At 48.6% G+C, this 16,782-nt stretch overlaps 5 protein-coding genes across 5 annotated transcripts; 2 read left to right on the top strand and 3 right to left on the bottom strand.

The window, feature by feature from the left end:
• Positions 1–594: 594 nt before the first annotated feature.
• LCP9604111_455 (NAD-dependent epimerase/dehydratase family protein) lies at positions 595–1,905 on the bottom strand (the record flags this gene model as incomplete). The annotated part of the gene is made up of 1 exon (XM_039068770.1): positions 595–1,905. One exon carries the CDS (start codon positions 1,903–1,905, stop codon positions 595–597), a length of 1,311 nt encoding a protein of 436 aa, XP_038933003.1.
• A 778-nt stretch (positions 1,906–2,683) lies between these two features.
• Positions 2,684–3,990, top strand: LCP9604111_454 (spherulation-specific family 4 protein; the record flags this gene model as incomplete). Its single annotated transcript, XM_039068769.1, has 3 exons — positions 2,684–2,904; positions 3,045–3,402; positions 3,670–3,990. 3 exons carry the CDS (start codon positions 2,684–2,686, stop codon positions 3,988–3,990), a joined length of 900 nt encoding a protein of 299 aa, XP_038933002.1.
• A 4,304-nt stretch (positions 3,991–8,294) lies between these two features.
• Positions 8,295–9,266, bottom strand: LCP9604111_453 (endo alpha-1,4 polygalactosaminidase; the record flags this gene model as incomplete). Its single annotated transcript, XM_039068768.1, has 1 exon — positions 8,295–9,266. One exon carries the CDS (start codon positions 9,264–9,266, stop codon positions 8,295–8,297), a length of 972 nt encoding a protein of 323 aa, XP_038933001.1.
• Positions 9,267–12,265: 2,999 nt separating this feature from the next.
• agd3 (putative extracellular serine-rich protein) lies at positions 12,266–14,370 on the bottom strand (the record flags this gene model as incomplete). Its single annotated transcript, XM_039068767.1, has 2 exons — positions 12,266–12,532; positions 12,589–14,370. 2 exons carry the CDS (start codon positions 14,368–14,370, stop codon positions 12,266–12,268), a joined length of 2,049 nt encoding a protein of 682 aa, XP_038933000.1.
• Positions 14,371–14,494: 124 nt separating this feature from the next.
• On the top strand, positions 14,495–15,151 carry LCP9604111_451 (uncharacterized protein; the record flags this gene model as incomplete). The annotated part of the gene is made up of 1 exon (XM_039068766.1): positions 14,495–15,151. One exon carries the CDS (start codon positions 14,495–14,497, stop codon positions 15,149–15,151), a length of 657 nt encoding a protein of 218 aa, XP_038932999.1.
• Between the last annotated feature and the right edge of the window lie 1,631 nt (positions 15,152–16,782).

Below are 16,782 nucleotides of genomic sequence, written 5' to 3'. Positions count from 1 at the left end.
GAAAACTGCGGCCATATTTGATGCCAAGACCGAGATCAGTCACGTGATGCATCAACAAATATGGTCAACGACGTAGGGCAGCTTCATTTCTTGCTACAAGGATCTAGCCCGTGTATAGACTACATGCGAGGCAAATTAATATCCTCCGTCTCCTGCAAACCCCGAAATCTCCTATCCAGACGTCCAAACCGGTTGTGTAAAGTGTACTGGCACATGAGATCACACATCTTTGCACCATATCCTGTCAACAACTAATGATTAGTTCTCGACTAGCAGTATTCACGGAGAACCTGTACAATTCAAGGATCAAATGGCAAATGGGAACTTTTGTCAATTCGAATATAGCAACAAAGCGACGTATGTAAATGACTCTGTACACCCAAGGGGGAAAATATCACAGAGACCGACCGAGAATACTCGGCGAGTCATGCAACTCTATGCACATGCTAAACAAACAGAAAAACAGACAATCATTATACTGAAACACATGCCTCGTAAGGGCTATTGTTCGGTGAGCAGGTATTAGGAACAAGCGAAAAGCAAAAAAAAAAGAAAAAAAACGACCATATCGGACCAGGAGTTTTGAGGAACGCGCTATGAAGACAGACCACTGACATCCAAGAAGTTGCAGATGTCCTGGCAGGCGTCCTTCAAGCTCTTTTCTGTCTTCCATTGGAGCTCTTCCGTCGAGCGGTCGACGACCGCAACGCAAGCTCCAACATCACCTTCGCGACGAGGCGCGGCACGGCGAGGAATGGGCTTCTCGATAACAGACTCCATGGTGCTGACCACATCCATGACGGAATTTCCCTTTCCAGTTCCGAGGTTGAACGTGCGGAAATTTTCTGTCAATTTGCCCTCGTTGGCCGAGCTGAGCGCGGCAATATGCCCACGAGCCAGATCACTGACGTGGATGAAGTCACGGACGGCAGTGCCATCCTCTGTTTCCCAGTCTGTACCGAACATCGAGAGCTCGGCGTACTGGCCGGTCATGACCTTGACAACGACGGGAAGCAGGTTTGTTGGTGCCTGTCTTGGGTCTTCGCCCAAAAGACCGGAAGAATCACAGCCAACGGGGTTGAAGTAGCGGAGTGCAACAATGGTCCATTCGGGGTCTGATGCGGCCAAGTCGGCGAGGATGGTTTCACACATCCATTTTGTGCGTCCGTATGGGTTGGTGATGCCTGTGCATCCAGGCTGGATGGACTGTTGTGTGCCTTTGTGATCTGTGTACACCTCTTCCTTGTGAACACACAGTTCTTCTTTCAATGGAAGACCGGAGGTGGCGAGGGTGCCGTATACGGTGGCGGAGGAGGAGAAGATGAAGGTCTTGATGCCGAAGTCTCCGAGTGTTGAGGCAAAGTCGACAAGCCCGCTGACATTGTTGGAGTAATACTTCAGTGGCTTCCGAATGCTCTCCTCGACGGCTTTATAGGCTGCGAAGTGAATGACTCCGGCGATTCTTGACTTGGGAGTTCCCCACCGGGATGGGAGGCGGTACTCCTCAAGCAGCGGCTGAAGAGCTTTGGCGTCACGATAATCGTGTGCATGCAACCGCAGAGATGGCATCTTCGTTCCATTCCTCTCGTGGTGCTTCTTGGCCAAGAGGCTGATACGATCGAACACATTCTCGAATGCATTGCTAAGATTGTCGATCACAATGACGTTATAGTTTGCCTTGAGCAGCTCAAGCGTGGTGTGACTACCAATGAAACCGAGGCCACCAGTGACCAGAATGTGGCTCTGGAAAGGGACTCTGCGCAACAAGTCATGGAGATTGTCGAATGGGTCTCCAGCCTCTGTTACAGGTGTATCCAGGGCGATGGGAGACTGCACAGGACTGCTTGCATCAGACCTATGAGGACTGTCGGATCTCGACGAGGAGAATGATGTTGGAGCAATCATGATGGGAAGTTGACGATGAATGCCAGGTAACCTTGGAAGGTATGCTATCGCTGCGAACAAAGAGAGAAAATGATCTATGTTTTTATATGACCAGACTAAGATATCCCGATTCTTCGGTGGGCCCTCCACCAAGGTTTTATACAAAACAAGCGAGGTACCTGCGTTGCTCGATCGGATCCTCTGTTTGAGTTCATATATTATGCCATCTTCCTTGACGAATGAGGATTCAGCACGGGCCCCCGGCAAAAATAAAAGGAAAAAGAAAGAAAAGGACCTAAGTATAAACGGAAATAAAAAAAAAAAAAAGCACAAAGCGAGTGCAAGAGGGGGCACAATGAACTGGAACAGAACCAGGCATGCCCCTTGGTGGGCCAGACATGCGGCTGGACCTTGGGATATCATTCGCATGCCCTAACTGCCTCTATCTTTACTCCGTGCTCCGTACCAGTACGTCAGGGCTTCTCGAGCTAGTATAATAATGGAATTATTCTTGTATTTCTTTATTCTTTCGCGCTTTTTCTTTATTAAATCTTTTCTTTCGATTTTGCTCTATTTCGGTTCTTTTTTCGACGTCTTGGCCAAGACACCTTACTGCATCTGGTCGCCCCAGATCCATCGACCGTAGGGTCCAAGCCTTAGGTCGTGTTGATCAACCTGTTTCCATTTTGGTTTTTTTTTCAGACAGCCATGCTCTGAAAAATTCACGTTCATATGTAACCGGCGCTGTTCGCGAATCCACTTTCATTCTTTTCAACTTTCTCTCTATAAATCCCCCATTATGTCTACTGAGAAACACGTGAGCAACCGGACGTGCCTGAAGTCGAAGTTGTCTCGTTTCATCTTGGCAATTGTGGTCCTGATTGTGATTATTGTCGCCGTTGTCCCCTCCGTTGTGGTCACTACCCTCCACAAGAAAAATAGCATGGGTCCGAAGGCGAAGGTGTTCGTTCCACTCTACGTATACCCTGCTCCTGAGGCGTGGGCTCCGCTGGAAAATGTGTATGTTTCTAAACCCTTTTTATCCTTTCTTTTCTCTCCCCAAATTGCTATCCTGGTAGCCAGCCACATTATGCTGCGCCGTTATATACAAATTAGAAAAGAAAGGAAAAATACAGAAAAACAGTCGCTGAACGCCACAGGATATCCGCCCACCCCGATGTCAACTTTACCGTCGTAATCAATCCAGGAAATGGTCCCGGCCCTGACTCTCTCCCGGATGGCAATTACACGCGCGAGATCCCCAAACTCACTGCGTACGACAATGTGCGGGTGTTGGGCTATGTGTATACCTCCTATGGAAAGCGCAATGCTTCTGAGGTTCGCAAGGATATTCAGACCTATGCGGACTGGCCGACTAATTCCTCCGACCCCAACCTTGCGGTTCGCGGAATCTTCTTCGATGAAACTCCTCAACAATACGAAGCTCAAACCTTGACGTATCTGCAAGGGCTCACAGATTTCGTTAAGGGTCTCAAGGCTCTTGGCCCTGATCAATTTGTGAGTACTGTAATGTTTTTACTTTACACTTATGGACTGCCCCATACCATACCACCCCTGTCTCGCATCATCGTCGCCCTATATCCGCGTTTCTTTATTTGTTTTATCTGTTTTTCCGTTTTCCCTCCCGTCGGGCCATGCACAAGCCAAACTATGGCTCTATTGAATTCTATTCCAACGCCGCATATTCCACCCCGGCCTGCATCACCATGTGTTCCCCATCTGGGATACATAGGCGAAGTCCATTGAGCTAACGAAAACTATCAGGTTGTCCATAACCCCGGCGCTGTCCCGGATTCTCGGTACCTGGCTACAGCTGATTCAACCGTTGTGTTCGAAGCCGCCTACAGCACGTTCCGGGAACGGCAAGGCGCTAAGCTGTTCAGCAGCATCTCGGACAGCAATCGTACCCAACTTTGCGCCATCGTCCACTCGGTGCCTGAGTCGGTCGAGGGCAAGGATCTTCGCAGTCTGGTCAAGCAGGTGCGAAAGGTCGCGGATGAGATCTACATCACCCATCTGAGCACGAACTATTATGCCTCCTTTGGGTCTAAGTGGACTGAGTTCGTCGACCTGATGGCAGCTTAGGATTTGGATTTCTACTTTGGATTACTTGCTTTAGTTCATGTGCACTGGTGATGTAAATTGGATCAAGCGAGTATGTGCACATATTTTTTGGGGATAGCTAGCATGTTTTCACTCATTTGGTTTAATGATTCTACGAGTTGGTTTTCAGACCACATTTTAGTCCATCTAATAAAAGTTTTCTCTTTCCCCGTCTATCCTTTCAAGCCGTCTTTGTTTGAAGTGAGCTGAGCTATACTTTTTAGGTCAAGGTGGAGTCAGGTGGGTAATACATTACCAGTATGTATTGTGGTATTTTTCTGTTTCTTTTCCTTTCGGCCTTTCGCCAAGAGTAGAATACCACAATACCATGGATACAACTAAACCCCACTAATCAAGTACCTGTCAATTGAAACATGTGGCAACGCAAAAGTATGGTTGGATCACGGAGTATAGGGATATATTAAAATCCGAGAGTGGGTTCTAGTTGTAGGGCCAGCTTGATACGAGGCATAGAGTGCTCCGTATAGGTTAAACGTGGCTCAACCTGATGTGGCTTGATTTAACTTCAATGTTGACAACGTTTACAACATGACAGCATGACAACAAGGAAATGCAAACGCCTTCCTTTTCTGGATCTCGATTTAGACCATTCGATTCTTTGGAATATTGTCTGAGTTACCGCCCATCCGATCGATCTATGAGATGAGATGAGGCATGCATATGGCGTCTTGTAGGCCAACCAATGCCATCCAAGCCCGGAAATACTCCCAAAATAACCCTGCAACACACAACGTTTCAATTAACGAGGGACATCGTGCTTTACTCAAGTTTGGGATATATTCAACTGGAACATCTTGAGACAGAACTGAGCTATTAATATAAGCCAACGTAATCGTCTCAGATGGTGTAAAGAGACCAAGGACTGAAACAGTAGTGAGACAGACTAGACAACAGACGTCGGGTATTAGCATTTACCGTTGGCATAGTTAGATCATCGCTATACATAGGGCAAACTCAGTCCCCGGATACAACGCTGCGTTGGAACATGAGCAACGTACAGAGGGCTCCGTCTGCAGGTTTAACGTGTGCAACTGCGGCTATACCGAATTCCAAACCCGACCTGTCCTATACCAACGGGGTCATGTTCCAGGAACCATGCTGTCGTATGTTGTTACATCAATGACAACATGGCTGACAATTTCAATTTCAATGAACCTTTCCACCGTCCCCCGCCCCGGTCCCCGGCGCAATGTACAATACCACAGTGACGAGCAATATTCATCCTCTGCCTAGAGATGATTTTGCGTGCATCTCCGCCTCCGGAGAAACTAGGTTCTTCCCTGGTAGCTCGGTCCGAGAAGCAGTTTTGGGAAACCGTCCTGCCCACCCCACCCTTGCTCTTCAGCCGTACCTGTAAAACTCCAGCCATACCCCTGAACCCGAGCGCCGGTGGCGGAAGCCACTAACTACATACGTAGCTCGTGGCATGGCCGGGTATTTCGGAGGTTTTTTTTTTTTTTTTTCGATCCCCTCTCTTGGCTACGGTGCGCCCGGTAGCCGCTGGGGAGAACTGACTAAAACTGTAGAGAAATAGCCAATCAGTCCTGTCTTCCATGGCCGTTCGACTCCATAGGAGCTAGATCTGAATAAATTGCATTATTGGCACTAGAACTAGTCGATCGCTGGGGGCGCTAACAGCACAAAAGTGGGAAAACTAATGAACAACGGTGGGTTTGGCTGCGGCTTGATCAGCTACACGAACATGCATGGGTGGACACGGTCCGAATCTGAACAAATAAATTCCGAACGGTTCGCGCCAGCATATCCATCCAGGTCTCCATACATGTCTCCATCCGAGTTTGAGGTTCAGCTCGCATGGCGCGCGCCTTGGTCCTTCCAAAAGCCACCGATTCAAATCGCGCATTTCAATCGAGGCTATTCATGCCTAGTTTGGTTCAACCATGGGTCGAAGGCAGTCATCTCTTGAATATATATCCTCGCTTAGTATAACCCATTACCAAATCGAGGCATTGCGTCTTCCAAGCCACAAGCCACCCGTTAGTTTTAATATAGCAGCCCTGGGTCGCGTTGCAGAGATTTGCACAGAGCGGAGTACAATATAGACATCAATGTAAACAAGTGGAGGGTGCACATAGTTCCATACACACAGGTACAAATACCCAGCCACTCAGGAACAAGGGGTAGATCTATTATCTGGGCGAGCCACTCGGGTAGCCGATCTTAGCGCCCTTGGTTCTTGCTGCTGCACCACGCGCGAGACAGGTTAGGTTCCAAGGTTCGCGCGTTATTGGTAGGCGGGTATAGTATACCTACACGTGGGTTCTGGCCGGGTTGGACCGGGTTCCAGTTTCGGAGAGGGGAAAAAAAAACAGGCCGAAAGGGAGCGTATTACTGGCCAATTGATATTGTTATTCCCGTCGGGAGTGAGCGTCGGGGACTGGGGAGCTGTAGTATCCTCGTGTTCACCGACGGAGTACGGAGTACCAAGTACCGAGATCGGCCGTGCGATATGCAAATTTTTTCTATGCGAACCCAGTCAAAATGTGGTTGATGCTAGAGATAAGCGCCTTTGCGGAGGAGATTCTTGATTTTGGATTCTGGATCCTGGACTATTCGGCTTTCTTTCTCGCAATTGGTATGAAATATAGCACATTGTGAAAAATAGTACAACGTACCTATCTCAAATAGTAGCACGCTACGTGTGACTTAAGTTCCAGCCACAGGGGTCTTATGCAAGGGATCCCCCATTAGGATTTTTGAGTTATGATATGTCCATAAGTAGCACAGCCTCAAACAGATCAATGGCGGAAAATAAACTCGATGGCTGATTGTTGACACATAAAATACCCGTAAATAACGATATCAACACTCTCGTATGTATGTATGTAATGAAACTTCGAAAATTTCCACAATACACAAACACGATCGAAAAATTACCGGATGATCCACTTCCCCAGGGGCTCGACCCGAACTTAACTGAATATTGAATGAACTCTCAAACCTAACCAATCAGAGCAATCTAGCGCTTCGACCCGCTCCGATGTATTCATGTGCCAAGACCGCCAAGACCAATCTAACGTCCGTCTCCATTGGGAAATCCCATGCCCGCCCAGTGCGCTAAAATGCCCGATTTGTTTCATGAGGCCAATTAGACAAGAGCGTATTTGTAATTAATTGCCTTGTTTGCTCCAGAGTCTAGAAACAACGAACTACTAGTCTCTAATTATACATACGGTGGCGAAATAAGATGCAGGGAAAAAATAGGACTGGAATCAAGTCCCTGTTACCTACATGCACATACTAGTTATTCGGGTCGGACGTATATGTATCCGTGTATTTCAACACTTCCGCCATAAACAACGTCCGATACCCCGTGTTGTAAGTAAAAAGAAAAATAACCGCTATTGACGGATGGCTGATCCGCCACAAAAGCCAGGCCTGAGTAAAGTAAAGTACGGAGTAACCTCGCCCAATCTCTCCATCATGTCACGCCATGAATAACCCGGGCGCACGGAAGACCCGGAGATAATATTCCACTAATCGCAGTAGCCACAGCCACAGCCACTGCAGACTATTGCTTATGGGTATGCAGTGGCTGTAAATAAGAGGAGTCGCCGACGATGGCGCTGCTGGTCGTTGCTTTGAGATGGGGTGATTATTTAGAGCCGGTGCCCAGAGCAGGTGCGAGCTGGGATAGAGTGGGTGAGGAGGAGCTGAGTACGGAGACAGCGCATAGTACTATCTTGGGAAAACCTCGGGAAGGGAACTCGGGATGTCGGGTGACTGTTCTGAGGCTAGCGGGCTTAAATAGGTAGAACATGCCGATTATGTGCTCATGTTGGGCTGGACTATTGTAATGGGCGTGCTGTGTTCTCAAAATGGCGTTTTTGGTTTCGCTTCTTTGGGCTTGTGAGTTGCTGTGCCGTGTGGTGCACTTCATTGCCGTCTATTGAGGGTGATGTGATCCGAAGGCAATTTGAGCCGATGGCGTGGTCTTGATGGAATTTATGTGATGAATTTGACACGGAGGGAAGGTGCTGTTCGTGAAATATGTGCTGACATGACGAGTGCGTTCCAGGGGTTCTTGGGTGTCCAGGCGTGTACTTTGTGACTAGTTGCCAATTTACTTCTTTCACCTCTCAAGACCAATTAATACACGCTGAAATATGATGGAAGCTATGAATGATGATGCCGAAAGTATCACGTCTAGTACTTATACATGCAATGACAAACTCCAAATTAGATGACGAGCCCACTCTGCACAAGGCCTCAAACAGGCGGTATTCACGAACAGTATCCAATATTCAAGGGCAGTATTCAACCCAATTGTCCAAGTCCATGTTCTTGATAACAGTCGAAAAATTGCCAGCGCTGTTGGCATCACAAGCAGCATTCGCCTGGCTGGTTGTCACGGACTTGTTATTGTTGGTACTATCGCCCTTGGGGTACTCGATGTGGAAGACAGGCTTGTCCGCCTCAATGAAGGCCGCATAGGTATCACACTCCTCGTACTCAGCACACTGCTCATTGACGCACCACTGCATGTTATCAATGACAGAGTCGATAATGCCTCCGCCGTTCTTCAACCCAACGGAGAGACCGCGCTTGTGGGACTGGGCAGCAAGCCAGTTCACATAGTCGATAGCCTGGGCCTCGGTGAGATCAAGTCCGTTGGTGTTGTCGTACCCGTCGATGTTGTCAGGGTCGACACCGTCACAGCCTTTGGTCACGGCGATATCGAGACGCGCCTGCATGATTTTGCGCACGTTGGGGGACGAGACGTTCAGCCATTTCTCGCCGGGCCATCCGTCGAGGTTCTTGCCCTTATCTGAGGCGAGAAAGTCGCTGGCGTCAGGACGCCAGTTCTCGTACGAGCCGGCAGAGAAGTAGCAGATCACTTTGCGACCCTTTTTCTGGAGAGCGGCGATGACGGTTTTGTTGTTGTCGAACAGATCAATGTCGTAGATGGGCGCGTCCACTGAGGTGGTGACTGGTTCGCCATCGTCGGCCTTTAGTATAATCTGCCACTTGGTGCCAACAGCTGGCTGCCACACGGTTGTGTTTGTTGGTGTTGTCGTATTGGAACCGGTGCCTCCGGAACCTGTGCCGGAACCGCCGTTGTCGTTATCATTATCATCGCCTTCGCCATGATGAAGACCAACTCCTAGTCCGGCACCTAGACCGACACCTAGAGCAATGATGACAAGAGCGATAGATCCAAGGATAAGGACCTTCTTCTTGGTGGACCAAGCCCACCAGCCCGTCTTGGACGACATTTCACCGATTAAGGTGGACTGTGAACTGAGAGATAAATGAGAGATAAAACGAGAGAAATTTAGTGTGTAATAAGGTTGAGATAACCCAAAATCGCGGGGTAGTTGTATATAATGAAGGTGTATGGGGAAGGCCAAGGAGGGAAAAGAAGAGACGAAGTGATCAGCAGGCACTAATTCGGGAGATAGGCATCTTTAAGCTCAAAGTCAAGGGCCCAGAGCGCTGGTTGGAGATCTCCCAGGGTACGGAAAAACCTGGACGTTATAAGCAAAGCTCAGCCTTGGATCGCGGCAGAAAATGGACGGAAGACCCTGAAAATACTCGAACGGGCAAGGGAGGTGGTGATCAATTGGTAGGAAAACGAGGATGCCTAAAGGGCTATAGAGGGCGAGGGCGGTCAGGACTCCACTGGAAAAGTCCAAGGGGCGAAAACTAAAGATCCGGTGGAACCTACTGATCTGATCTGCTCATGTGATCAGGCGATCTATATCGTCTTACTGTACACTATAAGTGAACTACCGTATACGAGAAGAGATAATGGCAACCCATGGAAGCTTAGTTAGGGGTTGGCAACCAATTTTAAATTGCCAAGATGGATGAAGAGAGTGATCTGTCGCCTAAAATAGATGAAGGGAAAAAAGGGAAGTCTCGGTCTGCCAAGGCTGGCTATTTATTTCCATATATGTTGTAGGTTGTATACATTAAACAAAGTGGACAGCATCAGGATTCGAGGGGAGACCGAAAGTCCCTGCGCTTCCAGTGTTCCCAGAACATTGCCAATAAACCAAGCGGATAGATGCATGTGCTGGCAAGCCCCTTAGCGTTAAAGTCTAGAATCGCGAAATCGGAGTTGAGTTTTTTTTGTCACGAAAATGGTATTGTTGTATTTTATCCCCGTAATTACCAATCCGAGGTAAGACGGGTTTGCAAATACCAACCCGAGATATCCCCCTAAATGCCGGTATGTATCGAGCTAGCCCTAACTAAAGTGGACAAACTTCTGACAGCGATAATCAGTCACTTTAAAAACCCTAGTGCCGACCTGTTGGGCTATCATCTGATGCTTTGAAATCTTCTCTGCATGACGCTTATGTGCAGATCTAGTTTAATAACGAAGCATCTATCCTCGAGTATTCAACACTGGTAGTAACCCATAATATCATGCAATGCTATTGTTACTATTACCCCGTTTGCCTATTCTATGTTGGATGTTTCGAATTGGACTTTTTTTTTGTTGAATCGTCCTCCATGACCCGCTCTCTCCACCTTCGACGCTAAAATAGACTACCAGAGAAAAAGTACAACCGATGGCGCTAGTCCAGATGTAACCCGATCGCCTGATTTTTCTTTGGCGCAAATCTCTGGACGCCACACCCGCTAACCGAAACAGGTCCACGGGACTTTATACGAAGTCCCGAGATCGTTAGTCTCGTTTCTATATTGCACCCGAGACAGAAATTTCGAGCCCTTGCCAAGATCGCGCTTAACCGTTTCCAGTGTTCGCTGTTTGACAAGTCATCAAATGGTGACTCTGTCAATATCTCTCGCTTAGAATACATACACGCTAAGGGATTTTTATTCTAGCGCATTCTATCTATCGTAACATTTGCCCCTGGCACCGGCCGCTGCTAGGGATAGTCAGGAATAAAAGAACGAAAGCAACAGTAGCAGCAGAAGTCAGAATGAGCTCCAAAACCCAAATTCATCCAAGCAGGGAGGGTTACATGACATACAACATACATTATTCATACATTATTCTTGATCACTACATGACCCCAGCACAAAGTCCAAAGTACGGAGCCCGGACTAAAGCACATTAAATCCGTGACCGGGTGGCTTAATGCCCAGGAACCTTCTCCGTATTCAAGCGGATATCACCGAAATGGTGCCATCCATGGATCCAAAATTAGTATTGAGCCTCCTTGTTACCCAATCGAGTAGTTCCTATGCAACGGCTGCATTGGTCCCCTCGTATACAAAATACAACATCTATGCTTCCCCGCTGTAGCGTAGGTCTGGACCCTGATGACGGGGTCACATTGCCCCATGCCAACCCTACAACCTTCACCCCGCAGGAATACGATCTAGGTAGAATTTCGAATATACTCTGTGCGTACCGGTATATCTCAGACATTTACAGCAGCCACTTGCGTTTACACTAGTTTACATCCACCGGACCCCTCCGGCTTCTGAGACACGATCTTTATTTTCCGAGTGTACTTGGCACCAGATCGATTGCCCGGATGGCGTCCTCGGTTGGGTGGGGTGATAGAGTGGTTTGTGAGACAAGTTAGGCTCTAAACCTGCTTTCTACACTGTGCTTTCTGGTGCTTGGGCTGGTCCGTATGGAGTAAACGGGGTCCATGGATGTTTGTTTTTGCCACGATCGATTGATTTGATTTTGGACTTAGTCTCATCCGTGGAAATCATATTTTTTGGGTTTTCTTGGTTTGGGGTATGGGGTGCATGACCGTGCGAAATGCGCTGGAAGTCTTTTCCATGCCTTGCGCCGGATCAGTCGGATCAGGAAATCCCTTGGCTCGTATAACCGTTGCAGACTTTGTCACCCCGGACCTGCAGCGCGAATTATTGATGGCACCGCCAGACCGCCAGATGACATGTCGGAGAGTAGTACCGAGGATGCGAGGACTTGTGCTTGTGTTGCTTTTTACGAAGAATGATGTTTACTACTCTGCACAGATTGAGCCCTAATTTTATATTGTACACTACTGAAGTATGAAGACCATTCGGAAAGCATCATTGTATATCATATAGTATACATGATATTTCCAGGCATTATTAAAATACAGGACATTCAATATTCGTATCAACAGAAAGACAAGGGCTGTTTTTTCCTTCACATATATAAAAACCATTATTGACATCTAAAGAGATATCCACAAGATGAATGAGAGCGATGGACGATCAACAAAAGCCAAAAGATGCAAAGTGCATCGACCTGTCAAATGAAGGCAGACTGGTCAATCATCTTTGAAACATCCTAAAAGGAAATGGGGGTGGAAAGAGTGAAAGTAACGGGGGAGCCAGTGAGCTCAACCCAGACGGTCAGAGGGTCAGCACCGAGCTGCTCGGTAGCGAAGCCCAGGGTGCTGGTAGGAGCAACAGGGAAAGTAACCGGGATAGGGTCAGTGCAGGTGTTGCCAGTGGCAGAGACAGTGACGGCAGTGATCTTCTGGTTGCTAGTGGCGTAGCTCAAAGAGTAGCCGCACTTGTCACGGTTGAAACGGGCAAGGAAGGCAGCAGACATCTATGAAGGTTAGCACATGAAACGAATTGTAGCGTATTGGATAGGATTTATCTTACCTCCTGGTGGGTGAGGGTGACGACGGGCCATTCAGCCAGGCGGATGAACTCCTGGACCTGGGTCTCAACCCAAGCCTGCATAATGGAGTACTTCTCAGCAACACCGTTGATGGTGATGGGGTCAACATCAGCGTTGCGGAGATTGGCCTGGTGGAACATGTAAGGATCGTGGAAGAGACCGAAGAAGTGACGCATAGTCTCGGCCTTCTCGATGTCCAGGAGGTCCTGGAAGCCACCAACACCAGCAGAGGTGGCAATCCATTCCGCGACGGTGCAGTCAGGAGTGTCGCAGTTGTAGTAGATGCGAGAGGCCCAACGAGGGTTGACCTGCATACCATCGAAACCGTTGTTGGCAACGGTTGTGAAAAGAGGCCACATGTCGTTCTCCTGGTTCAGAAGGGCAGAGCGGGTGTTGTCACCAACACAGTTAACAATGCCGTTATCCCACCAGGCCTGAAGGGCATCGCCATTGTGCAGACCAGTGATGGCAGGGGGAATGATTCCGTTGGAAGTGAACTTGGTGGCCTTGTCGATACCGACCTGCTTGAGCCAAGCCTGGTTGAAGCTGATCTCCTTGTAGATATCGCTGTAGGTGGCATTGTCCTGCTCCTCGTGAGTGAAAGTGTGGGAGATGTGGCCGAACTTGTTGAGGTTGCTTTCGGTGGTCCACCATGCCAGGAGCTCATCCATGACAGTGCAAGTAGCTTCCCAGTCGTAAGCAGTAGGGGTGGCGGGCCACAGATCAGTGCCAGTTCCAAGAGGCTTGATCCACTCGAGGGGAGTGTCCAAAGGCGAATCATACTCGATGGCAGCTCCGCAAGTATCCCAGCCAGCATCCGAGGTATCGGAAGCGTTCTCGATGTTTCCGTTACCGTTGTGGCCGACTTCAACAAAGTAAGAACTGCCAGCGGGCAACTTGGCATTGATGGTATCAATCCAGGAGGCAATGTTGGTCAAATCCTCGGCGCGAATACGGAAGGTGGTACCAGCGGGCGAGTAAATATCAGTCTCGAGGAACATGTCATCAATCTGGGTATTCAGGTTGACACGACGGTATCCGGCGTGCAGACCGCGGGTAATCCAGGTGATCCATGCGTGCTGCAGGTAGCTGGATGTAGAACTCCAGGTAGTGTCGAAACCAATGAAGAAGGCCATCTGCTGACGGCCATCGAAGTCGTTGATCACACCGGCGACACTCTCAGTCTCGAAGCCTGTGGTGGGGGCAAACGCGGCAAACTGCTTGGTCGAGGTGGTGTTGCTGATAGTCGCAGGGTAGTGCCATAGACCAGTGGTGCTGATACCTGCGCCAGTCTTCAGACCAGATGTGGGGAATTCACTAGTATCAGTGAGGGAGATAAGTTGTTCAACGCCGTCACAGCATCCGCCGATAGCAGATGCGCCATAGTTGGGACCCGGGTAGACATCGTATTGGACCATACGGACACCATATTCAAGCTGGTAAGCATATAGCTGGTTCCACTGATCGGTGGTCAGGGCACTCTGGAAGCCCAGGGTACCATAGTCATAGCTGACTTCAGAGGCAACGACAATACCACCGAAGTTTCCTCCGGCGGTACCATTGAGTTCGGGAAGTTCGACACCAGCAGAGGGAACAATCAGAGTGGAGAATGGGATACCGTATCCATTGAGACCAGAGCTGGCCACACCAGCAGAGGCAGCATCTCTGGCAATAATCAGAATTTCAGCTGCAACGGCAGCATGGCTAAGCGGAGTGGCACTTGCGGTTGCAGAAGCCGAGATTGAGATGAGGGTAGACGACATGATTGGGGTAGTCAAAGAAGCACTTGTGGAAACAGATGCAGACGAAACAACTGACGAAGAAGTAGCACTTGAGACGGCTGACGAAGAAGCCAAGCTACTAGAAACAGCGGTTGAGGCTGAGCTGATGGAAGAGCTTCCAGGAGATGAAACTGCCGACGAAGAAGCAACACTCGAAGCAGACGAAGCCGAGGTGCTTGGAACAGCGATTGAACTAACGGAAGAGCTTCCGGAAGGCGAAATCACCGAGGAAGAAGTAGCACTTGAAGCAGGTGACGAAGAAGCTGAGCTGCTGGGAACAACGACTGAGCTAACGGAAGAGCTTCCGGAAGGCGTAATCACCGAGGAAGAAGTAGCACTTGAAGCAGGTGACGAAGAAGCTGAGCTGCTAGGAATAGCGGTTGAGGCTGAGCTGATGGAAGAGCTTCCAGGAGACGAAACTGCTGGCGAAGAAGCAGCACTTGAAGCAGCTGACGAGGAAGCCGAGCTGCTAGGAACAGCGGTCGAGGTAGAGCTGACCGAAGAGCTTGCGGAAGATGAAACTACCGATGAAGAAGTGACACTTGAGACAAGCGATGAAGAAGCCGGGCTGCTGGGAACAGTAGACGAGGCGGGCGAGCTGACTGAAGAACTTTCAGACGGTGAAACGATTGACGAAGAACTAGCACTTGAAGTAGCACTAGAAACAGGAGAAGAAGAAGCCGAGCTGCTGGCAACAACGGTTGAGGCAGACGAAACAGCAGAGCTGGAAGAGGCCGATGAAACAGACGACGACCCACTCTGAGTCAGGACGCTGGAAGAACCGGAGGGGACAGTGACAGTGACTGATGCCGAAGCAGAGTCGACGATTGAGCTCGAAGTGGTGAAAGTAACGAAGGTGGAGGCTGCAGTGGTGGTCGGTGCAACTGTGGGCAAACTGCCAGTAACGATAGAGGACAGAGCCGGGACAGAGGCAGAGGAAGTGAACGAGAGTGTAGAAGTAGCGACCGCAGTGGAGCTCACTTCAGCAGTACTGCTAGAAGTACTAGAAGGAGTCGAGACCGGAGGATGATAGGCAATGACAGTCGGGGTGTTCTCAGGCCAAACACCGGGGGCAGTGTCGCATGTTATAAATGCGTAGTAGCATGCGACCTTCAAGGCCCAGACTGGCACGGCAACCATGACGATCCTGACCTATTTCTAGATGGGGAAGGTCACACAGTATGCAGGTCTGCAATTAACAACTGACAGCTGAGAAAATGAAAATAGAATACGGAAGATAATGAACGAATGAATTAGCTTGCAGCTCTTTACCCACATGTGCATGATCATCAGCTCTTATAGTATATTGTTTGTGGAGTAAAACGGGAGGTTCAATCCAAGGCCTATCGCCAATTGTGCCTAGTTAATCCCGGAGCTACGGAGTAATCTCGCATGGATCTCAAGGCAAATCCAGTTTATACGAGTCTCCATCTGGCGTTGATAGGTTTAATCTTTTCCGGGGGGCCTGAGATCGGTTCAGGAATGGAATCTATTGGGGATTGGTTGAGACATGGAGAAATCTCTTCTCGTTTTCGCTTCTTGTTTCGACTTTGGGCTAAAAATAATAATAAGAAAAGACAAAAGCAAGGCTAGGCAGATTGAAGGTAAGCGAGACATGAAGAACTCCATAGCAGGGCTAAAAGATCCGACAACACATTGCATTATTCCCGAGGAACGAACCTTACCTTCAGGGGAACAGACTGGTCAAGTCCAGAACTTGATGTGGGGAAGGGGAAGAACAAGGCACTGCATGTCTGAGCTGAATACGGGGTACAGCGTGTGTATGGCGTATACGGTATTTCGGGCTACTCGGATACTTGTAATTACGTGGTTTCTTGCAGATACGGGGTAATTTTCATTTACCGGTTCATACACCGTATGGATTGTCCGATTTCGGGTTTCAAGTTCTTTTTCCTGTATTTCTTTTTTCTTTTCTTCTTTTCCTTTTCTTTTTGCATTCTAATCTTTTCTATTTATTTTCTTTTCCGTCTTTGAGTTAATTATTTTAATTATAATCCTTTGCCAAGACATCGAGTTTTGTTCGCTGAAATGATATGATGCTCTAGCCCGTGCATAACTGCCCTACAAACTAACTAGGCGAAATCCGATACATCTCGAGGGAAACACGACATATTCATTCTTGATATGATATGTTCAATTAGACCCTTGGAACACAGTGGGAGAAACAGCCAAGGCCCATCGGGTAGTATAATTGCCACGATATGAGTCGCATGGCTTTGGCACACATGGCAACATATCTGCTATCCATACTACGCTGGCTCCACCGGGTCTGTTCCATCGGTCAGCCAGCCGTGCATCTGTTAGCTTATTCTTTTGCGTTCGAAAACTTTAGTGTGTGCTATTTTTGCCTTTCAGAGATCTCTACCTCACTAA

The sequence above is a fragment of the Penicillium roqueforti genome (assembly GCF_015533775.1).
Source record: "Penicillium roqueforti strain LCP96 04111 chromosome Unknown scaffold_01, whole genome shotgun sequence".
Taxonomy (NCBI): domain Eukaryota; kingdom Fungi; phylum Ascomycota; class Eurotiomycetes; order Eurotiales; family Aspergillaceae; genus Penicillium; species Penicillium roqueforti.
The sequence above is the reverse complement of the archived record's forward strand: the minus strand, read 5'-3'. Positions and strand labels throughout refer to the sequence as shown.